At 43.3% G+C, this 24,018-nt stretch overlaps 1 protein-coding gene across 4 annotated transcripts; it reads left to right on the top strand.

Annotated features, from left to right (window-relative positions):
• The first annotated feature begins 39 nt into the window (after window positions 1–39).
• tepsin (TEPSIN adaptor related protein complex 4 accessory protein) lies at window positions 40–23,715 on the top strand. 4 transcript variants are annotated; one of them, XM_003217043.4, is made up of 13 exons: window positions 40–161; window positions 4,276–4,348; window positions 5,862–5,953; window positions 6,088–6,181; window positions 8,325–8,392; window positions 8,510–8,588; window positions 9,810–9,875; window positions 10,419–10,622; window positions 17,383–17,551; window positions 17,657–17,770; window positions 18,269–18,347; window positions 18,598–18,732; window positions 19,705–23,715. In XM_003217043.4, exons 1-13 carry the CDS (start codon window positions 117–119, stop codon window positions 20,245–20,247), a joined length of 1,761 nt encoding a protein of 586 aa, XP_003217091.2. In that variant the 5' UTR covers window positions 40–116; the 3' UTR covers window positions 20,248–23,715. The 4 variants fall into 4 exon arrangements, with proteins under 4 accessions (XP_003217091.2, XP_008102348.2, XP_062830094.1 ...); XM_008104141.3 differs by lacking the exon at window positions 40–161 and adding an exon at window positions 200–494; XM_062974024.1 differs by lacking the exon at window positions 40–161 and adding an exon at window positions 541–1,899 and having other exon boundaries at window positions 5,864–5,953.
• Window positions 23,716–24,018: the final 303 nt, after the last annotated feature.

The following is a 24,018-nucleotide window of genomic DNA, read 5'->3' as shown; positions in this document are numbered from 1 at the left end:
CTTCCCACTTGCAGAGAAAGTGATTGGTTTGACGTCTACAGAGCCATCGCGTGATTGGATAATCTGGCATCTGGGGGGCGGGACAATGAAGTTCATGGCTGGGCTTGGCAGTGGTCATGGCGGCGGTGCCTTTGCGGGATCGGCTGAGCTTCTTAAGCCGGGTATTGACCGGAGAACGAGATACTGAATAGTACCGATTTGGAAGCTAGGCTGCCCATTGCTGTGGACGGTCTGTGTGAACCCTTGAGGCCTTTGACTTTCCCAGGCCTCCTTTTGACAGTGGGCCCTTCCAGGCAGGTCCTATAGCCTAGGATCAGATCACAGGTTTTCTGCTTTAAACTGGATTATATGAGTCCTCACTGTCAGATAATCTGGGATAAATAGAAAACCTGGGATCAGATCCTGGGAAATGGGGCCTGTCTGGAAGGGCCCAGTGAGGGGCGAAGCGGCCTTACTTTCAGAGTCGATTTCTATACATGGATCGAAAACAAAAGGTCGCCTTTTTATTTTTGCTAAATTATCCTGCTGCTAGTTTTTTACGGTTTGAATTTTGCTTGGTTGAAAACTTTCCTACATTCAGGTTGTGATAGGAAAGCTAGACAGAACCGAGGAGAACCCCCTCACATGTATCTATCAGAGAAAAATCTTTGTTTAATGTCTCAATATTAAGATATATAATGTGCATAAATGGTTTGAAAGCTTTCCTTTATTTTGTTTATGTAAGAATTGGGCCTGCCTCCTAAACACCGTATACATTGATCTAGGCTTAAAGTTGAATGGAGATTCTTCTTGCTTGCAAACAGAAGTTCAAAATCTATAATCGACATTGAGTTGCCAGTATCAGCTAAAGCAGAATTGTGAAATCAAAGGAATTTAAATAGTTTTGGACTTACTGCTCAGTTGGTGATTCAGTTGATCTAGCAGTTTGAATTAAATCAGAATGCCCAGTGTTAATAAAATACATTTGTGAAGCTTGTTTCTGAAAGGTATCAGATTTTACAGGAATCAGGGGAAGAGGGGCTGTGCTGAGGGTATTAATTATTTTGCTATAAAATGCCATTTCTCAACCCTGTAGCAAAGTGATTTCGTAGGTTTTGATCTGTACGTAATATTCTACTCCTAGCCAATAATGTGCTGCCACCTATATATTACTGGGCTAGAGGAATATGAGCTGTTAGGATCACAACCTAATGGCGATTATGACCTGTTAAGATCATAACCTAATGGGTAGCAGAGTTTCAGTGGTGTTCCTTTAGTTTATTGGGTATTGGAAGATCACTGGGTGTGTAAATCTCTTGTTTTTATTTCACACTCTCAGCAGACAAAGTTTCTAGTAAGGCTTCTTTAAAATAACATGTTTGTTTTACTCATAATTTCCATGTATTTAAATATACAGGTACATTTCTTTTCAGGTTAAACTTTAAAAGTTTCAGCTTGTATTTTTAATTTATAATCTTAAGCAGCCTCTTTAAAATATATTGCTTTGTACAGCTCTCGTTAATAACCATCTACTTCCAAGGAACTCAAGCCTCAACTGACTTCTAACTCCTAACATTGGCTTCTGCACTCTAACAGACTCAAGCCTCAATAGTCATTTCTTTTAAAACTGAATATTCTAACAGTCACTGAACCAGTCATATGGTCTGCAGCCCCTCCAACTGCTTCAAGTATATAGAGCTAAGGAAACTGCAAACCAAAGAAGACCTACACTTCAGGAAATAAATCAAAACATTATAAACAGACAAAACATTAGATTGAGGAAGCTTGAGAAGGTTGCTATCTTTTTTTTCCTTCTTTTTTGGATTTGGTACCTTTTGGAAACAAACCACATTTGTCCATGGTGGAGATCTTTGTTGGCGGCAGTGAAACATCCACACCTTGACCCTCTCCCTGTGCCAGGTATAGCGACTTGGGTAGGAATGTGCCATAATTTGTAAAGTATCCCTGAGAACAGATAGGCGAATTACCACTGTTTCCCATTCCAGTTGGTGTAGTCAGTTGTTAGTGCTGTGGTACTATAATAGTGGCGTATTTGCTTGCATGAAATGATTATGAAGAGGCTTAATGTGAATTCTCCATTTCAAGCGAAAGGGCAGACAAGGTTTATGCATGGATCCTCAACTCAGTAATAATATAAACTGGCTGCATTAATGTAAAGGACTAAGAACGACTAAGGTTCTTTCAGGCAGGGGGAATCTTTTTATCCCACCGCTGCTACCAATTTGCGAAGAATTTATAACGACTGCCACCAATTTGTAAAGATGCAACCACCAATTGGCAAGGAGGTGCCTCCTATTTCAGCAATGCGCGACCACCAAAGACTCAGGGAGGAGACCTTTTACTTTTTCTTTCTTTCTTCTTCTTCACTTTAGATGGTAGCGTAACTTAGTTTAGAATATATGCGACAGAGGCTTGGATGTTGAAAGAACAATAACAAGTTTATTCAGGTACAGAGCTTAGTGGTTACAAAAGTTGTTTCACTTAGAGGTATTCTTACTAACAGTTAAAATACTAGAATGAGATGAATCAAACTCTCTAAAGTATCACTTCTTTTACTTAAAGTAGTTAAAACCTATTCCTCTGCTCCTTTCTAACTGTTACTTCAATGGATCTCTGTGAGTCCAGCTGGGATTGGTTCCCAAAGTCTGAAACTTGGACTATCCAGTGACTTCAAACCACAGTCACCCCTGTGATGTACTATCACAGATTCTCTGTGCCTTTCCAGGACACAGACTATATTAAATAAGTCACCAAACTAATTTAAAACCGACTCAAAATGAACAATTGAGTCTCCTTGATCCCATCAACTTGGAATCAATCTTCCCTGTGCCTCATCAGAGCACAGACTGGCGTTTGAACTTCCCTGGTTCTAACCACCTCAGAACCAGTCTTTCCCTGTGACTCCTTGATCACAGACTGAGATTTGAACTTCCCTGGTTCTCGCTACCTTAGAATCAGTCTTTCCCTGTGACTCCTTGATCACAGACTGAACTCTCTTCAAAACATTCCCTCCTTTTTCATCCAGCTAGCTCCGCCCCTTTCTTGCTAGCTTCAAAATAGTTACATTTCTACAGAAGCAGCTACAGTTCTATGGCAACCTGCCTCAGAATGCTGAGCTGGCTACCATCCCCCACGCACTGGTAACTCTAATACTTACCCTTTTAAAACATATATACACAATTAAACATAACATCTGTAAACCAAAATTCATACTTCATTACAATTAACCTTTGCTGCTCCTGAAAATTGCATCTTAAGCCGGCTGGTAATTCCACAAGTGCCAAGAAGGCTAATTTCTATCATGGGGTTACCTCTAGAAACCATTTCTAAATAACCAGAGATGGCTCAAAGGTGTTTCAGCAAGACAGAGTTCAGATGGAAGAACATCAGGTTTTTCTCTTCTATAATCTTGATCCTGCAGTGGAACTTCCCATTTGATTTTTAGAAGCAAGGGGAAAGAACATGATTTGACTCTGAGTGATTGTCTGCCTTTGTACTATGGGGGCACAATAGATGTAGGCTTCAGTCTGTGAAGTCAGTCAGCTGGAGCAATTGATTTGTAGGGGAAAATAAAAATAATTGCATTTATTAAAAATAAAAAGTGGAAGAACTGAATAATATCTTTAGATTAGTAGCAGCTGGTTATTAGGCCCCATCTACACTTTCATATAATGTAGTTTGAAATTGCATTATATAGTCAGTGTAAACTCATATAATGCAGTTTAACTGCATTGAATTTCATTGTATGTCTATACTGACCATATAATGCTGTTTGAAACTGCATTATGTGGTAGTATAGATGGGGCCATAGAACACAATATGAATCATGCATTTCTTCCAAGGTTTCTTCCTAACTACAGCTACCTGCATTTTCACTATTGACTATTTTAACTAGGCTCATGAGAGCTGCAATCCAATGATATCTGGAACAACTAATGATTTTTCTGGGCTAGTAGCACTTTGGAAGGGTGTTTATGCATTTTTGTTTTAACGTTTATCCAGCAATATAATTATACAATTTGTAAAGTCAGTCATTTTCCAATACAGTATATGTATTGTATAGTATACACACCCATTAAAACTAACACCTTTATCATCGTCCCTATAAACAATAATCATAAAGTTAAAAATTAAAATGGCCTTTATATCTCTCACCTTAAAGATATAACATGAAAATATTATTGTCATCCTGATGACATCTTACTTTCAAAAACTGCTTTATTCTACCTTACTATATCAACATGTTTCTTGATTTTCAAAACCTGTGTTTTTCAGCTGCCTACTCTGATCAAAGGCACCTCAGATGATGAAGCCCCATGTCCAGGGTACCTCTTTGAAGAGATTGCCAGTATCCTTTGTCCTCAAAGAATTGAGGGCCAATAGAAATCTGAGAAGACTTTTGTTTTTTCCACTTATAACACTTTTTTCCCAGGAAAAGCACAGGTATATCTAATACCGTATATCTGATGGTCTGTGATTTTTATGTATGTGTCAGGAGTGACTTGAAAAACTGTAAGTCACTTCTGGTGTGAGAGAATTGGCCGTCTGCAAGGACTTTGCCCAGGGGATGCCCAGATGTGTTGATGCTTTTACCATCTTTGTGGGAAACTCCTCTCATGTCCCTGCATGGAACTGGAGCTGATAGAGGGAGCTCATCCACGCTCTCCCTGGGTTGGATTCAAACTGGCAACCTTCAGTCAGCAACCGAACCTTCAAATCAACAGTCCTGCTGGCACAAGGGTTTAACCCACTGCGGTCTGTGATCAAGTTGCTGTAGTGACATGACCTAAATATCTTTGAAAGTTTGTTGATGACAGTGATAATTAACGGATCTGATATGAAACCTAAGAAACTTAGGGCCCTTCCAGACAGGCCCTATAATCCAGAATCTGATCCCAGATTCTAGATTATCTGGCAGTGCAGACACATGCAATCCAGTTTAAAGCAGAAAACCTGAGATCAGATTCTGGGATATAGGGCCTGTCTGGAAGGGCCCTTAGATAGGAGCAACTTTAATTATGAAGCTACTCAGGCTGACCTTAAAGCCATCCTGAGACCACAAGCAGACATTTGGGTTTGCTTGGAGTTCTTAGCCTAAATGCAAAGTCAGCAAATTATTTATCTGGGCTGCTGCAAGAATGAGGTGTTCCTTCCCCAGCAGCTAGTTAGGTAAGGATGAAAAGATATGGAGACAGAAAGGAGTGGCAGAGAGAAAATATAGGCTCTGTCCCACCCATGGCTGGCTTCAGCCTCACGTGTTGCACCAACATGCAATTTCTAATACATTATTTCCCTGAAGTGAATTTGGACCTGAGCTGAAAAAGATTTGTCTACACCTAATTTAGACCCATGCATTTTCCAACTGTAAATGCATCCTATAATTTTTACTATGTTTCGTTTTCAAATTAATGTTGCATCTTTGTTTATAAACCAGCTTGAATTAAATATAGTCTGTTGCTCAATTCGGTGATGGGGAGAGATTACAGAGGAAAATAGTTATGCTGTTATAAACATCACATGTTGAACAATAATTGTGTTCAGGCCATGACAGGAACATTCTGCTGTCACTTAGGATGTATCTACAGTTCTGAATTAATGCAGTTTAACACCACTTTAACTACCATGATACAATGATGTAGAGTCCTGGGATTTGTAGTTTGGTGAGGCATTGGCAATATTTTGCAGAGAAGGCTGAAGACCTTGTAAAACTACAACTCCTGTGATTCCATAGCATTGAGCCATGGTGGTGTCAGGCTGCATTAATCCTATAGAGTAGATCTATCCTTAATCTTTAAGTGATGCAACTAGCAAAACCATCAACATCTTTACTATGTTAACTCTTTAACAAGACAAACTTCCAGAGATTTCGCATGAGTCAGCAGGAAGCAGCCACTGTCTTCTCGAGTATCTCCTCAATCGCCTTCAGAACTGCTCCTGTCACGTCAAGCTGAAGGTAATGTATTGTTTGAAAGATGAATTGATTCCTACAAGTTCTTAAAACTTGAGACATGCTCCCTTTTTATGTGGGGTTCCCATGGTTTCAGTTCTGTATTTATATCCCAGTCAAATGTTCTCTTGCATCCTCAGGTACTCAAGATTTTGTTGCACATGTGCAGCCATGGCTCCTCCCACTTCCTCCTGCAGCTCAAGCGGAATTCATCCTTCATCCAAGAAGCCACAGGTAAATTGCCAACAATTCCTTTTCAGCCTCAACAGTCAACTGCATTTTCCAGAAACCGCCTGGAATAGCAATTCACCTTTATAGTCTTCCCCTCATTATTTAACACTGTTTTTCAAAACCAGAAATTGTCTTCTGTGATTCACTCTTTTTACTTCAACCCCTGATTTTTGGCTATCTATGCAGCCCTGGAAGGTTCCAGAGATGGAACTTCCCAAATAATCCAGTCCTGCTCTAGAATATGGAAATGGTTATACTGGCTAAATCAATCTGGGATAGCATTGCAGAAAAGTTTTTTTTCCCTCAGGTCCTGCTACTTTCTGATGCTCTTTTTTTTTTGTAAATCTTGAAGAAGTGAAAGTGCATACTAGTGTTAGGTGAAGATTCAATTTCAATTGGATGGAAGTAGTTTTGAAGAAGGTTCGCTTTGGAAATACTGGCACAGGTCTGTGGCCTATTGACTGTCTTGTGGTTGCTGCTACTATTTTACTGCTGAGAGCCAGTGCCGTTAAGAATACTGAACTGGAACTTGAGAAACCTGGATTCTAGTCCCCATTGGGATTGGTCTCTTTCACACTACATACACAATGGCACTATTTTAATAGTCATTGTTGCATTCTATAGAATCGTGGAATGAATAATTTGTTGAGCTCTGTAGCAGAGAATTACAAATACTGTACCTCAAAATTACAGGTGCCAGATTTCCATTGGAGTTAAAGTGCTATAAACTCTGTGGTGTGAAGTAGACCTCAGGCACTCTTTCTCGGCTTGTCCTGGCCGAGAAATTTGTTGTTTCTCAGTCTACCTCACAGGGTGGTTGTGAGGTTTAAGTGGGCGGTGGGGAGGGCAATAAATACTGCCTTAATATCACGGGATGAATAATGGGAGTAGAAGTGGAACCAATGAATAAAAATAATACCTTCCTCATGTCCATAAAGAAGCATATAGTGATGGAGGTGTGACCAGGCCAGGCATGTAAATTCTCAGAAATCAGCATAATAAGCTGTGACTGGCAATGAAATCAAGTTGGATTTGCTATTTTAGTGGCTCTCTTTCAAACATTAAAATGACTGCAAAAGATCAAAACAGTTGACTTTTTTTCTTACCAAATCATTCATTCTACATAGGTTTCTTCCTGCCTCCGTTTCCTTGTTAGCTAATGATCCTGCTGTGCTGCCAGAAAGAAAACAAGGGATCAAGTACAAGGGGAAGGGGATGATGCCATGGTTACTGCCTGTGTCTCTCCTAATGTCAGAAACTGTGATAACTGGCTGTTAAAAATATGCCAGCTGTAGTGAGTGGTGGTTCTTTTAGAAATAAATATATTGTTCTAGAAGATTGGTGTAAAGTACCATGCCTGGTGTGTGCATGTTTTCCCATTCCATTACATATGCAATTTTATTTTATTTTTCTGTCAATTTGTGTTAAGGTCAACTAGGCTTTTATTAGGCCAATTTCCTGTACAGGATTTGTTTTTTGTCGTCTGTGAATTTTTGGATATTTTCATTCTGGTTAATTTATTATTCTGCCACATACTAGAGCCATATTTAACAACTTTTCCTTTTATTGTTCTGTATAACCATGTAATACCATATTTTACAAGAGAAGGGATTTGTGCATTATATAATTATAATGTGATGATTCCTCCTACCTCACAGTTTGCTCAGTATTGAGATGATTGACATAGGAAAGTTGTTATCTAAGCTATTGGAGCCCCCAGATGGCATAGTGGACTAAGTGACTTGAAGGTTGGGTTGCTGACCTGAAAGCTGCCGGTTCGAATCCCACCTGGGGAGAGTGTGGATGAGCTCCCTCTATCAGCTCCAGCTCCATGCGGGGACATGAGAGAAGCCTCCCACAAGGATGGTAAAAACATCAAAAAAACATCCGGGCGTCCCCTGGGCAACGTCCTTGCAGACGGCCAATTCTCTCACTCCAGAAGCAACTCCGGTTGCTCCTGACACGAAAAAAAAAAATCTAAGCTATTTGCTGTCATTGAGAAAGGGTGAAATTTATACATTTCAGTTGGTGCAGCTGCTGGTCTATAAGGGAGTAGGCCCCAGGAAGCTTGACTTTTATACTTGTGTAAAGCATCCATGGATGGGTATTGTAACCTCCTTCATCTTCTCCCCACTTTGGCTTTCAGTGTTCTCTGGGCCTCCTGATCCTCTCCATGGCAACAACTTGTATCAGAAGGTGCGGATGGCTGCACAGGTGAGTGACAAGTCACAGCCATAAGATTTGAAAGGATTTGCAAAGCTGACCATGTGGAAGGACTAACTGCCCAGCATGTTCACTGTATTGAAACTCCTTTCTTCATATCCCTTGTAGGACTTGGCAAGCACTTTATATTCGGATGCTTTGTTGCCCCAGCCTGCTTCGCGTCCACCTAAAGATCTCCCTTCAACAGGTATACCAGGGCTGGCTAGGACAAGGGTGGGCAACAGATTTTCAAAAGTGTGAGCACCCACACGTTGCCTGACAAAAAAATCCTGTTTTGAAAAACAAACTTTTCTGTTCACTTGCTTGCTTTATTATTAAATAGTGTGGAGTCTGTGCTTGGGCATCCTGCACAATATTTTGAAGTTTACTCCAGGTGCCTTTCAAAAGAGGTACTTAGCCCTTTTCGCCAGGAAAAAGGAGCTCAAGGGGAATGTGGAGAGAGTGTTTACAGCTGCAAAAGCAGCATTAGAAGGTCATATTTAACTCAAGGCTGCACTTTTCCATCTCTGATGCAAGGGAATAGAGATCCAGTCTAAAGCCAGAGTCTTTATATCACTGAAGGTCTTGCATTTGTTAAAAACAGCAGAAACCTCCAAGATATTACTTTGCTTTTATCTTGCTCACTCAGTCCTTTCAGTGGGGATTCAGATATCACTGTTCTTCTCTTTCCCGTCTTCCCTGTACCACTGGGGAGAAGAAAAGTCATTGCATATTCTGAGTTAAAGGGCCATAGAGACTGCTCCCCTTCGAAGGGGCATTTTGTCCAATCATCCCAACCCAGGAGTACTGAACAAGCCATGCGGTGTCCTTCAAATTTTTAGTTGATCAACTGTGAATTCTGTGTCAGGCTGCTACAAAACTGTAACTACAGAAAGTCAATTGAGAACAAGAACTGATCTCTCCATCTCCATCTGTGTGTTGACCTTTGCTGTCTGCCTGATGAAAGTAGAATTTATTCTGTTTTTCCTGCTAATCTTTACACTCCTTAGCTTTTGTTTCTGTTGCTTCTCTTTAGTCAAAAAACAAGTCTTGGTTAGAAAAGTGGCAGGAGTCTCATCATCAAAAAAGCCTTTTCTGCTATTTCCCTTACATCAGGCTGTATAGTTTATATGGCTATTTGCTTTCAGCTCAAGCCATCTCATTCTCCTAAGGCATTTACATCTGGTCATCTGGGTAATACATGACTTGTTGATATTATTTTGTAGATGAAAAACAATCATGATTCCTGTGCTCAGTATTGTTTGCTGGCATGGAGGAGATCAGTAGACACACCAACAAAGATTCCTTATCTGCACAAGATGGTCCTTGAATGCTTGCAAAGGGGCAACACTGATGGAGGGTGCATGCAGCACATTTATCATAAAGGCTTTGCTCTTCATTTAGGCTCCTTTGATGTTTCTCTTCCTAGGAATGGGGTCCAAGACCAGCTCTCACAGTTCCCTCCAGGGCTTTGGTTTTGAAAGAAGCAGTTCCAGTGAGTAAGAGCTCAGAGTATGATGGTAAAGTTTCTGTTGTTGGCGGGCATTGCCAAGTTTCCAGGGCAAAGGCTTTTTTCTTTCTACATATGTGTTTGGTGATTCCATTCTCCCCTTTCCCCAGCTTTCCTTTCAGAAGCTGTATCCAGTATCATGGATAAATATTTCTCTTTCCTTGAAAATCACTTAGAGAATTTGAGCTATATAGCAAGACAACCTGTTCAGGGAAGAGCAAGGGTAGTAAAGAGAGTGAGCCCAACCCTCCTTTTTCTACTAGGCCAAAAGAATGAGGGGTTGGCTGAATGGCACCCACTGTGGTTTCCCCCTCTGGAAACCCAGGACCAGTAAATACCACTATCCCAAGCCTGGTTCCATTGTCAGTTACCTCAGACCCCCTCCCTTTGGGCTAGCCTGTCTATTCCCTGGATAAATGGCTGTGTATTAGTATCATCTGGCAGGCTTTTTCGCGTAGCATGGGTTATCACCATGTCTAATGCTACTGTACTTAGCCAAATAAATGATCTGCCTTTGTTTTCTTTCAGCCTCCACTGGCAAAGTTCTGTTGGCCACCATCCAGAAAGCAGCTGAAGTGGTTGCCACTGCCATGCTTTCTGGTCAAGAGCTGACTAGTCCTTCCAACCGGGAGTTGACAGATGATGCCTATGAACCAGTCATGGCTCCTTCTTCTGGCAAAAGCACCACCTTGCAAACAAAGACACCTACTGTTGCTGTTCATAAGATGCGTGGTATGGTACATCCTGTATACAAAGCTTATGGTCAGGGGAACAGCTTGATAGCCTTATTGGTTGCTTTATGGGTGTCACGACCCAGGCTGCAGAGCACCAATAACCATACACAGAGGCCAGAATCTATCTAATATCTTTATTGTAGGAATATATAAAGTTAATAAAAACAAGTGTAGAAAATAGTCCAGAATTAGACCTTTCAGGAAAGGTCAGAATTAGTCCAAAAAAGCAATGTCCAATAAGAAATATTAAGGTCCAAAGTTGTAATCCAATAACCGAAACACTCACTTTGCCAAGCAAAGTGAGGGGAGATGACAAGGTCCTTTAGTCCATGAAACTTGAGCGAGGCTAGGAAATAACTTGATACTTGAAACAAGGCTTGAACGTGGAACAAGGTAACTAAGAACAAGAACAAGGTCCGTGGAATAACTTGATAAATCCGTGGAACAAGGCAAGGATTGATCCTGGGAAACAAGGCAAAGTCCGTAGATAAACAAAGGCTGGGAAGCAAGGCGAAGGCTGGATAGCAAGGCAAGGCTTGAGCAGGAGCGAGGCTTGAACCGGAGCGCGCTGTCCAGACACAACTCGCTCCGTAGGCTGACGAATTGACTCCGCGAAGTTACTACGCGGGTAAAACACCTAAATAGAGTCTAGCTTCCCGCCGAAGCAGTTCTCTGGGAATCAGAACCGAAAGCTAACTCTGAGACCAGATGTGAGACTCCCCAAAGATTCTCACGAGAAGCAGTCTTAATTGGCCACATTCTTAGCTGCAATCCTCGCACTCCTGCGCGAAGCTGAATCTAAACTTCTCTGTTGTTTACAAAACTCCCGGCGCAAGAATACGGGAGAAGTAGGCTCTGGGCTTGTTTGACATACTTCTGGGAGACAACTTTCTTGCAGGTGCAAGGTTCCCAGATCTGCCTGGGAAAGATCTGGCTGAGAGGAATCCAGTTCAGACTGGGAAGGTAAAAAACCCAAGTTTTCATCTTCATCAGGAATTACAATGTCCTGAGCAGGACTACAAGGCCCATGAGTCATCACACTATCCCCCTCCTCAAGGCCCCTCCCAAACTGGGGCCCTCTCCCCGAGGCGCGAGGTCGCGGCTTGGCGGGATAGGTCTGATGAAAGCGACGGGTTAGATCAGGAGCATGGACTGTGGAGGCGTCTTCCCAAGAGCGTTCTTCAGGGCCAAAACCCACCCAGTCAATGAGATATTGTAGGCGGCGGCGGTGAAAGCGAGAATCCAAAATGTCCTCAACCTCGAACTCCTCCTCCCCATTCATCAAAACAGGAGGGGGGGCCGGTTGGTCTGTATCAGGACGCACACCATCCGCCGGAAGGAGCAGGGAACGGTGAAACACTGGGTGAATGCGCATTGAACGCGGAAGTTGGAGTTTGAAAGTCACGGGGTTTAATTGCGCCACCACTGGATAGGGGCCAATGAAACGGGCATCTAACTTCCGGCAAGGGCGGTGGGAGGGCAGAAAGCGAGTGGACAGGAAAACCCGATCTCCTACCTTGATTTCGGGACCCGGCTGGCGATGTTTGTCAGCGTGGCGTTTATAGTCCTCCTTGGCTTGGTCCAGTTGCTGGAGCAAAAGTTGTTGCACCGCTGTGAGTTCCTGCAGCCAATCCTCTGCTGCGGGAACCTCTGAAGTTTCAATGACAGGGGGAAAGAAACGTGGATGGAAGCCGTAGTTTGCAAAGAACGGCGTTTCTTTTGTAGAAGCTTGAACTCCATTGTTGTAGGCAAACTCAGACAGTGGTAACAGAGAAGCCCAATTGTCCTGTTGATAGTTTACATAACAGCGAAGATACTGCTCCAAAGTGGCATTGGTGCGCTCCGTTTGCCCATCTGTTTGGGGATGATGAGCTGAAGATAAGCGAGAGTCTATGCCCAATAGTTTTTGTAGTGCCTTCCAAAAACGAGAGGTGAATTGAGATCCACGGTCTGTGACTAAACTCTTGGGCAATCCATGTAGTCTGAAGACATGTTGAAGAAATAAATCCGCAGTTTCCTTGGCCGTGGGGAGGCCTTCGCAGGGAATGAAATGGGCTAACTTGGTGAATAGGTCCACCACCACTAAGATCGTGGTGAACCCACAGGAAGGTGGTAGGTCAGTGATGAAATCCGCGGAAATTATTTCCCATGGGCGAGATGGGGTAGGAAGGGGGTGTAAAAGCCCTGAGGGCTTCTCCCTTCGTATCTTGGAGCGCTGGCATACTGGGCAGGTGTTGACATATTTTTCCACATCCTTGCGGATCTTGGGCCACCAAAAATCCCTTAGGATCAGATGCATAGTTTTAAATAGTCCGAAGTGTCCTGCTGGTTTGCAGTCATGACACAGACGAAGCGCCTTTTCCCTGCCCGGTCCGGGTGGGATATAGACATGATTTCTATAGCAGAGCAGCCCATCTTTAAGCGAAAAGGGAAAATGCAGACCTTGGCGAAGTTGGTCCTGCGCCCAGGCATCTGCTTGCTGACTAGCCCTGATTTCTTGAGCACCGATGGGTCCTGGAGTAGGGGAAGTTGAACCAATGGGAATGGATTTGGTGTTCCCCACCGTGAGCGTGGCAAAGTTCTCAGGTTGTAGCAGTTGGGATTCAAAGGTCTCCTTGCGTCCTGCAGCGTATTCCGGTTTACGTGACAGGGCGTCTGCTTGCTTGGTTTGGGCTGGGGTCACATAATGGATCTGGAAGTTGAAACGTTCAAAGAATAAAGCCCAACGTTGCTGCCTCTGATTTAGTTTGCGGGCAGTTCTTAGATGTTCTAGATTACGATGATCAGTGTGGACTTCAATGGGAAATTTGGCCCCTTCTAGCCAATGTCTCCAAGTTTCAAAGGCTGCCTTTATGGCCAGTAGTTCTTTTTCCCAAATGGTGTAATTCCTCTCTGGTGTGGTTAGTTGACGAGAATAAAAGGCACAGGGGTGGAGGTGATCTCCCACCGGTTGTAAGAGTACAGCCCCAATTGCCACATCAGAGGCGTCCGCTTGCACCACAAAAGGGGTTCCAGGATTTGGGTGCTGTAGAATTGGCTGGGAGGTGAATAGTTTCTTTAGTTGCTGGAACCCTTTCTCTGCTTGATCAGTCCAGCGGAAAGGCTGCTTTCCACGGATGCAGCTAGTGATGGGGTCGGACCAGCGGGCAAAATCTGGAATGAACTTGCGGTAGTAGTTCGCGAACCCCAAGAAACGCTGCACCTCTTTCTTGTTAGTTGGCGCCCGCCATTCCAATACTGCTGAAACTTTGGCTGGATCCATGGAAAGCCCTAGAGGCGAGATGCGGTAACCAAGGAAATCTACCTCTTGTAGATCAAAAGCGCATTTTTCCAGCTTGGCATAAAGTCCATGATCCCGCAATCGTTGTAACACCATTTTGACGTGGTTCTCATGTTCTGATTGTGATCTGGAAAACACCAAAAAATCGTCCAGGTAGATTATCAAGAACCTGTCTAGATAGTCCTGAAAAATGTCATTGACAAAATGCTGGAACGTTGCGGGGGCTCCGCATAAACCGAAATTCATAACTCGGGACTCAAATAATCCGAATTTGGTCTGGAAGGCGGTCTTCCACTCGTCCCCTTCCCTGATGCGAACTAAGTTGTAAGCCCCCCGAAGATCCAGCTTGGTGTAAACCTTGGCTCCTCGAAGCCGATCCAGTAGATCCGAGATTAAAGGCAGGGGATAGCTGTTCCGCTTGGTGATATTGTTCAATGCTCTGTAGTCCACCACCAAGCGTAGTTCCCCTGACTTCTTCTTCACAAACATCACTGGGGAGGCGGCTGGGGATTGAGAGGGTCTGATGAATCCCTTGCGAAGGTTTGTCTCTAGGAATTCCCTGAGAGCTTCTTGCTCTGGTTCAGTCAGGGAGTAGAGATGCCCTCGCGGGATCGGGGCCCCCTCCACCAAGTCAATGGCACAGTCATAAGGTCTATGTGGGGGTAATTTTTCGGCTTCTTTCTCATTGAATACATCCCAATACTCGGAGTACTTCTTTGGCAAGGTGATGATGGGCTCGGTGTCTGTGGCATGGCATACCTTGGCTACGAGGCAATGGTTTTGGCAGTACGGTGAAGCAAACTGCAGTTCTCTGTTGGACCAGGAGATGTTAGGGTCGTGGAGAGTCAGCCATGGAATTCCCAAAATCACAGGGAAATGGGGAACCTCGGTAACAAAGAAGGAAATCTCTTCCATATGTTCCCTTATCCACATCCTGGTGGGTTCCGACCACTGACTTACGGGGCCCGTCTTGAGGGGACGGCCGTCTATGGCTTGCACCACACGGGCATTCTTGAAATCATGATATTGTAATCCCAGAGAGTCGGCATACTCTCTATCGATGAAATTGTTGGTAGCTCCAGAGTCTATCATGGCGTGGATCATGACGGGTCCCCTTTTTGCTGACCATAATGTGACCACGAGAAGGAACAGGACCCCGGTTGGCGGCTCTTGGATGGATTTTTTGACCGGGTTGGCGAGCCCCTCTACACCCGGTCGTTGGCTTCCCCCGCCGGCTGTGTGCCAGTCGGCTCAGACGCCTTCGTCTCCGTGGAGGACGCCGCCGCAAGACGGGCGGCAGGCTTCCCTTTGGCTGGGCACTCTCTGGCGAAGTGGCCCCCGTTCCCGCAGTACCAGCAGAGGTTTAAGCGTTGACGACGGGCCTTCTCGGCGGCATCTAGTCTGGGACGCACATTGCCCAACTGCATCGGCACCTCCTCGCCTCCTCTGGGGTATGGGGTTGGCGGTGGGGGTCTCCACACCGGACGTGGCTGAACGCTGGCGGGAGCGGGGGGTTTTGCCCCGGCTCTACTGCCCTGGCCTCGAACCCACTGTTTCCTGTTGGCAATCATGACTTCAGCCCGTAAACATTGATCAATGAGTGCCTCGAGGGTCTGGGGAGGATCCACCTTGGAGATTTCTTCCAGCATTTCAATGTTGAGACCCTCCCGGAATTGTCCCCTGAGGGCTACATCGTTCCAGCCGGTGTTGTGGGCCAGCACTCGGAACTCGGCTATATACTGAGACATAGGTCTGTCTCCTTGGAAAAGGCGACGGAGTTTGTGACCGGCTGCCTCCAAATTGTCCTCGATTCCCCAAGTCTCCTTGAGGTGGTCCAAGAAGTGTTGCGCTGATCTTAGGTGTGGAGAGGCTTGGTCGAACAGTGCCGTCGCCCAGCTGGCCGCTGGCCCGTCTAGAAGACTGTAAACCCATGCCACTTTGATGTCTTCTTGGGGAAACTCGGCAGCACGGGCCTCCAGATAAGCTTGACATTGGCGACGGAAGACATGAACCTTAGAAGCTTCTCCAGTAAACTTGGTTGGCAACGCCATGGCCGGAAGACGAACTCCGCGTTCCTTCAAACCCCTTATTTCTCCATCCTGTGCATTGAGCTTATCACGGATTCGGTCCACCTCTTCCTTGTCGATGGTGTAGGTAATCGGCTGGCCGCTCGGCCCAGGTACGGTTCCGGTAGACATTCTGACCGAGGTTAATTGGTGCTTAGGGTGGCGGAGTCAAACTGTCACGACCCAGGCTGCAGAGCACCAATAACCATACACAGAGGCCAGAATCTATCTAATATCTTTATTGTAGGAATATATAAAGTTAATAAAAACAAGTGTAGAAAATAGTCCAGAATTAGACCTTTCAGGAAAGGTCAGAATTAGTCCAAAAAAGCAATGTCCAATAAGAAATATTAAGGTCCAAAGTTGTAATCCAATAACCGAAACACTCACTTTGCCAAGCAAAGTGAGGGGAGATGACAAGGTCCTTTAGTCCATGAAACTTGAGCGAGGCTAGGAAATAACTTGATACTTGAAACAAGGCTTGAACGTGGAACAAGGTAACTAAGAACAAGAACAAGGTCCGTGGAATAACTTGATAAATCCGTGGAACAAGGCAAGGATTGATCCTGGGAAACAAGGCAAAGTCCGTAGATAAACAAAGGCTGGGAAGCAAGGCGAAGGCTGGATAGCAAGGCAAGGCTTGAGCAGGAGCGAGGCTTGAACCGGAGCGCGCTGTCCAGACACAACTCGCTCCGTAGGCTGACGAATTGACTCCGCGAAGTTACTACGCGGGTAAAACACCTAAATAGAGTCTAGCTTCCCGCCGAAGCAGTTCTCTGGGAATCAGAACCGAAAGCTAACTCTGAGACCAGATGTGAGACTCCCCAAAGATTCTCACGAGAAGCAGTCTTAATTGGCCACATTCTTAGCTGCAATCCTCGCACTCCTGCGCGAAGCTGAATCTAAACTTCTCTGTTGTTTACAAAACTCCCGGCGCAAGAATACGGGAGAAGTAGGCTCTGGGCTTGTTTGACATACTTCTGGGAGACAACTTTCTTGCAGGTGCAAGGTTCCCAGATCTGCCTGGGAAAGATCTGGCTGAGAGGAATCCAGTTCAGACTGGGAAGGTAAAAAACCCAAGTTTTCATCTTCATCAGGAATTACAATGTCCTGAGCAGGACTACAAGGCCCATGAGTCATCACAATGGGTGGGATAAAAGCAGCTGTCTGTGAAGTATAGATGATCTATTACTGTTATTAATCACACACAGTGATAATCATTTTTTTCCTTCTGGATAAAAGGATGTTATTTTGCTCATGAATCCTCAGCCCAGGCCTACTTGTTGAAATACAGACATCTGGCTGTGTATTGTAAATTTCTGATTTGAGAGTGTTGAGCAAATATCATTTTGAAACCTGACATTTTGAGAAGTGATTTATTTCATAGTTATTTTCCTGAAACTTTCTTCCAGCGAACCATCAACCAGGACAAGTAGGAGGCGGGTGGGAAGAATTGGACAACGGGCAAAGCTCCCAGAATTCTTTGCAGAACAGCGAGCTCAGCAGGACTTCTGGATCCTACAGCAAGTCAGGCAGCGACAACCACTCAGGGGTTCAAGAGCCAGGGAGTATAGTGGAAAGGTAAGACTATGGGCTGCATGCTCACAGTTCAGGGGGCATTGATATGAAGTGATAGGAAGTAAAAGAGAAAAGGCTTTTATGAATTCATGAACTCATTTTTTCTAGAATGGAAACTGAAAACTTTGCAGATTGCCTGCAGGAAGTGAGCCTTGTCAGCAAACTAACCAATGGCTCAAAGGTCTTCTTGACACGTGAAGAAACCCAGCATTTTATCAAGGAGTAAGAACACTCTTTCTTTCCTTGTGGCAGGTTACATCTTGCCAATATTTCTTCTCACTCCCATTGACGCAGGAATATCCTTACATACAGCCTTTTTCTATGCTGTATGACTGTGTGTTGGTTTTTGTACACTGTTTTGTAAACTTGTAAACACTTGGATATATGTTCTCAGGGCTGGCACAAAATAGTTTCTCGCTCAAAATGGAAGATCCAAACAGTACCGGTTCCCCATTCTGTTGATCTTATTACTGACTTTGAAAATTGTGCTTGTTTGTATTACATCTATTACCTCCAGAGCTTTGTTTCATTTATCTCTTCATTGTGCTTGCCTAATTTCCACTCAAAGCTAATGAATAAAATTATGTAGACTTCCTCTTATTTCTGACAACCCATATGTTCAAAGACATTCTTACAGAGATTAGCTTGATTTTCTCTGCACTTCATAAAATTGGTCTCTACTCTCTTCATTTGTTCTCTCTCTCCTCTCTCTCCCCATAGATGTGGTTTGCTGAACTGTGAAGTGGTCTTGGCTCTTCTTAGCCGAACTCTGAAGGACCCCAGCGAGTGCATCTGCATGGTGAGGAAACCCATGTGTCTTCCAGGACACAATGTACTTCAACAAATACTACAACCTTTCCACCTCAGATTTGAAACCTGGAGTTAAGCTGACATGGAGACGGTTTATCTTTGGGCTTTGTTAGGGCAGCCTGGAGAATCTGTCTCTGTAGCAAAACAACATATTACAAGATACAGCGATACTCCAATAACTGCAAGTTGGGTGCATGTCAGCATTTGCTTTCCTGATCCTGCTTTTTTTTCATCCTCAGAGAGCCATGTGTGCCATCTATTCCCTTATGTGTTCTGACTTGCTCTCCCATGATCAGATATTTGCTGTTGCCCAGCCATACTTGCAGGAGCTCAGTCAAAAAAGCCCTGGGCCCGTGGCCAACAAAGCAACAAAGGTAATACATAGCCCCAAACCTTGCTTTTTATTTAAAGGCAACTCATCTTGATGTTGCTTGATGTAGCCTGTTTGTCAATAGGCAGCCCAGCATTTACTTTTACCCTGCAACCATGGAAGCTTTATAGTTGTCTTTTTGTTCTTAGTGCTTAGAAATGGGGGCTACAGTGTGTGGCTTTGTTTCGGTTTTTCGGTGTTAGTTTTAGTAGATCAGAAATAAAAAATTCCCTTACCAAAATCTGCAGAGTGATCTAACACCATTCAATGGCCTGATTTTCAATCCCAGTAAACCATAATTTGTGTTGGAGCAAGTAGATGTTCTTAGAGAGGTATCCTCTCTAGAAATGCCCTGGGTCCTTCAACACAACTCCTTGATAACTTCCAGTGGAAGCATATCATAGAATTGCCTTGAGGATCAAGCACATTCTTAGAAAGACCATTTCTCCCCAAGAATGGACAAGTGAAGCTACAGAAATGGGTTTCACAGTTATAGGGATCTTACTTCACTTTGTGCATTCTATGACATTTCACCCCTCTTTTTGTGGAAGAGCACATATCGCAAATACATTTCAGGAGCTACAGGTTATACATCCTGACTTTAATATAAACAATATAATCTGTATATGACATAATTTCAAGACACTTCCTCAGGTCAGGCTGGACCATAGAACAATGTTGGGTGAGGCAATTCCTGCCTGTTCTAGGTTTTCCAAGATCCTTCTATGTGATAGTATTGTTGAAACTAGGCTACTGTTGGATTGGAAATTGCTGGGTAAAATATGTCAGTAAAAAATAAAGACTGCATGGGCTGAGTGGAAATTAATCCAGTGTAAGGTGTTATCACACTATGGTGGTGTTTATATTAGTCTTCAGCCTGGTGTCTGTGCCTTTTGTGGTGGGAAGGACTCTTTCCTGGATGGTACAATTCTTATATTTGGCATACTCCTTTCTCTGTCTGCTCCACTTCTTACAGATCTTGCGCCAGTTTGAAGCCCTTAACAGGACCCATCCTACATCCAAGAGCTCACTCCCAGATGGCAACCACTGTGTTCCTGCCAAGACCTCCCTCGCGCATGCAGATGATCTGTTGACGGACGTGATGCCCTTTGCCGGAGAAACTGTCCTCACACCCATGAGCCTGTCAACACTATCCTCTCAAACACCTAATCTTCTCACAAGTGACACATCCCTGTCAGAAGGGCAGGGACTGGAATCTGTCTCCTCAGGCCAATGCGATATCCTGCCACTGAGTGTCAGCCAGAAGAGAGAAGAAGAATGCAGGCTCCAAAACTCTGAACCCCAAGAAGACAGACCCCAAAGGGGTGACCCAGATGGCACTGTTTCCTTGTTTGCAGGTATGGAGCTAGTGGCACCTTCAAGTCTGATGCTGGCAACAGTGGAAATTGATGAGCAGGAATGCTTCTTGCCAGCTCCAAGGACCGCATCATGTACTGAAAACACCAGGAGCAGTGAAGATAACCAGAAGATGTCTGTTTTTTCATTCCTCAATACATAGCAGTTCCAACTCAAAACAGGCGAGATAACAAGAAACTGGTATTGGTTCACTTCTCCTCATGGTGGTGTGGTTGCTTTCTTCACCTGTCTTTATTGAGACAAGGCTGATTCTCAGTTGCTTGTCCAATCACTTTGTTTTGTTTATGTTGTTAATCCTAAAGAGTGGAGACTGTACTAGCATCCCCATAGCATCATTTGCTTACATGAAAAAGAAGTGCAGTGTTGTGTGGATTCTGGGCTGTATGGCTGTGTTCTAGCAGCATTTTCTCCTAATGTTGCTGGCATTTTCAGATGATCATGCTAGAACATGTCCATACAGCCCGGAAATCACACAACACCCCAGTCATTCTGGCCGTGAAAAGCTTCGGCAATACATATGAAAGACAAGATTTGAATCCTCATTTTATTATATGTATATAATCAGAAGTGGTTTTCTCAAGTGACAAACAAAGCACAATAGACAAACAATATGGTCTGTTTTCACTATAGCACTGAGCTGGTTTCTTTAGAAGCTGTAGAAATATCACCTTTTGTTTTATTTTTTTACTGTTAAAATGGTACTGATTTCTATCTGAATAATGTGTCTGAATAATAATTCAGGCTATGTTTTGTTCCTCCCTGTCCGTTTGACCTGAAATCTTGAATATAAGAAGTCGGCTCGGTCCATGCTATCACTCCTTGTATTTGCTACTACCAAGCTAATTGGTGAAGGGAAAAAAGCTGACACTGATTTTTTTGTAGCCAACAATTTGTACTATCCTTCAATTTTATTTATTTTTATTATGCCTTTTACCAGACTGGGAGCTGAAGTGGCATATGAAAGTCAAAACAAATATAGCTACAGTTCACATCGTAAAAAAAAAGAAAGAATATCACACAAAAGCATAAGATATATCTCCTTAGGTGATATATGTATGGCTTACAATTCACTGAATTATCTAGCCAGCATGGCAATGCCAATCAAATGTTTGAGTTACTGGGAAGTGTTGTCCAAAAAAAGTAACTTCTCAACTGTTACCACAATACTACACGATCACCAAGTGGCTTAGAGTTACTTAATTTTGTTTGAAACAGAGCTAATTCCTGTAGTAAAAATCTCTTTCTTCCATCTCCCTTCTCCAGTGTCATGTGCAGATGGGGAAGTGCTTCACATGTGTCCAGGCCTAGGAATACTATATTCTACATGGGGCAGAGACAGTGAGAGATAGTCAAGCCTTTGGCTCTCCAGAAGTGTTAGACTGTATCCTAGACACTGCAGGCAGTGGTAGGAGATGATGGGAGCCATAACCCAAAATGCTTGGAGGTTCGAAGGTTTCCCAGCACAGATTTAAAGTGCAACATGCTGTATATATGTATATACTTTAATCAGCCATAGGAAGAATTGTCTATGCTTGTCAATCAATTCAAAAAAATGAGCTTTGGCACTGAAAATTGATACCAGACAGAAATGTTTTGCTACAAATTAAACCTGACTTTTTACCACTGGTACTAATAATAACATCTACTCTTGTACAAAAGTATACAACTGCTAGCAAATAAGATGGGCAAATCATCCATGCTCAGAAGGCCTCTGGTCATTTCTAAGAAGTTTTGGTGAAAATACTGAAAAGCTATTTAAAATGGAATGGGTAGGTGCGAGACAGAGAGAAATCTTCAGTGGATGTAGGTATCACCCATGTTGTTGTTGCTGCAGCCATCTCAGTGGGGGCGAAATTTGTGATAGTCTTGAGTGCTGGGTCAAGGATTAATTTCCTAGCAACTGTCCTTGCCTGCTTGGAAAACAGTAGCTTACTGATAACAGGAGCTCCAGCTGGCATGTCACCATGTAACTGAATTCATAGTTCTTTGGAGGTCTGCCTAGATAAGGCAAGCATCTGGAAACAAGGATCTTTGATTTCATTTATCTACATAAGAGCATTTTAATACCACTTTCGGTGGTTGGTTGGTTTTTAATCTGAGTACTTTAATTAATAACAGTAAATCCAATTACTAAAATGTAAGTGATTGCTTTATATAATTAATTTTACAAACTGTTTTACTACATGAACAGGAAAATGCCTAGGAAAATTGGTATTCTGTTAATAGCAGAAACATACAGCAATGGCAACCTTACTGGGAAAATCATTTTGCATAGTGGGTACTGCAACAAAGTAAGTAAGTAAGTAGTAAAACTTCATTTATATACCTCCCTCTCTCCCCAAAGGGACTCAGGGTGGTTTACAAACATAAAAACAGCAACATACATTACATAAGTAGCACAATATACATACTAAAACAAAATTAAAAACCTAAACAACTAGTAAAACAGTGGCTATCTTCTGAATAAAAAATAAAACAAGCCTTGCTCAGCTATAATATGGTAATCAGAGCTCCCTCACCTCCTAGAAGTTTGGAAAGAGCACACCATAATGTCCTTAAAAAATATTGAGACCAGGATACTCCTTTCTTTCCACACTGAACAAAACATTAATAAAATCCTTCATACTCCTACCAGTACTCACAATAAGTCCTTTCTAAATCTTGTCACTATCACAGATAGAATGCTAGACGCTAAGTCTTTCATGGTGGCTCTTACGTAGTGCTGGATTTTATAATTATTACTATTGTGGTTCTCCTTATTTTATGGCCAAGTAAAGGAGGGTTATTTCCAGTTGCATGGAATTTAACCAACAGTGTAAGGCAAGTCTGAATGCCTATGAGAAGCAGGAAAGGGCTCTCTCCTTTGCTGCATTAATTTTCACAAAAATTCCTTTTTCTGTTTGATGTTGATGGTGTTGGTTCTTCAAAAGCAGAATTTTCCATCTGCAAACACCTGACTCGAGCCCTGATTTGCTATAGATTATAGACCACTTCAAAAGAAATTGACTCTGTATATAGACACACACAAACATACATGCAAAAGCATGGCAAAGTCTACTCCAGAAATAAGACTTTTCCAGGCTATAGTAAAATTGTTTAAATGATATGTTTTGCACTCCAGGTGCTGGCCTGTTATTAATTCTACAATACTGATTTGTTCATTTTTCTGAGAAAAGTGCATTTAACTAATGCATATCATTCCCTGGTTTATTCAATCAAGACCTTGAATTCAGTTGGTCATCCTGCCTTAAGGCAAGCCAGGAACAGACGAGATGTAACACAATCCTAGCCATGTTTACTCAGAAGTAAATCCCACTAGGTCTACTTGGGCTTTTTTCCTAATAAGCGTGTATCGAATTGCAGCCTTAATTTCCCCCCTGCTCAACGTGATCTGTCAGTGATGTGGATGGTCTGGGCCTTTTCATCCCACCTGGATCTAGTCTGTTGTTTATCTCCATGCAGACTCTGCAACATGATCTCATTTTGATTTATATCTCCTGGGTTGCACGCATTTGCTCTTTCAAATGTGCTGCCTATTCTCATTTGTCACAGCTGTTCCTGTATTTGTGGAGCGCAGGGATGCCTAATAAAAATGACATACACAGACTGATCCTAGGTTGCTCCTATGTTCATTGAAACCAAGGGGCTTAAGCCCCCTTAAGTCTGCATAAGGATTGGGCTACAGCTCTGTATAACATAGTAATAGAAGCAGCTGAAGCCACACTACAACTGAGCGCAGGCATAATTGTTTGCTGGTGAGCGAGCCCCATGGAGCACAAAGGGTGCTCTGTCCTGTCCCCCAGATGGAGTGGATTAAGGGTTTCTCTCTCCCTACACACTTCCCACTTGTTCTGAAAGCTCACAGAGGAATTGCTCTTTTAACCAGTTTCATAGAGCTGACCCGGCTGACAAT

The sequence above is a fragment of the Anolis carolinensis genome, chromosome 2 (genome assembly GCF_035594765.1).
Source record: "Anolis carolinensis isolate JA03-04 chromosome 2, rAnoCar3.1.pri, whole genome shotgun sequence".
NCBI lineage: Eukaryota > Metazoa > Chordata > Lepidosauria > Squamata > Dactyloidae > Anolis > Anolis carolinensis.
Note: the sequence above shows the minus strand (reverse complement) of the source record. Positions and strands in the feature narration are given on the sequence as shown.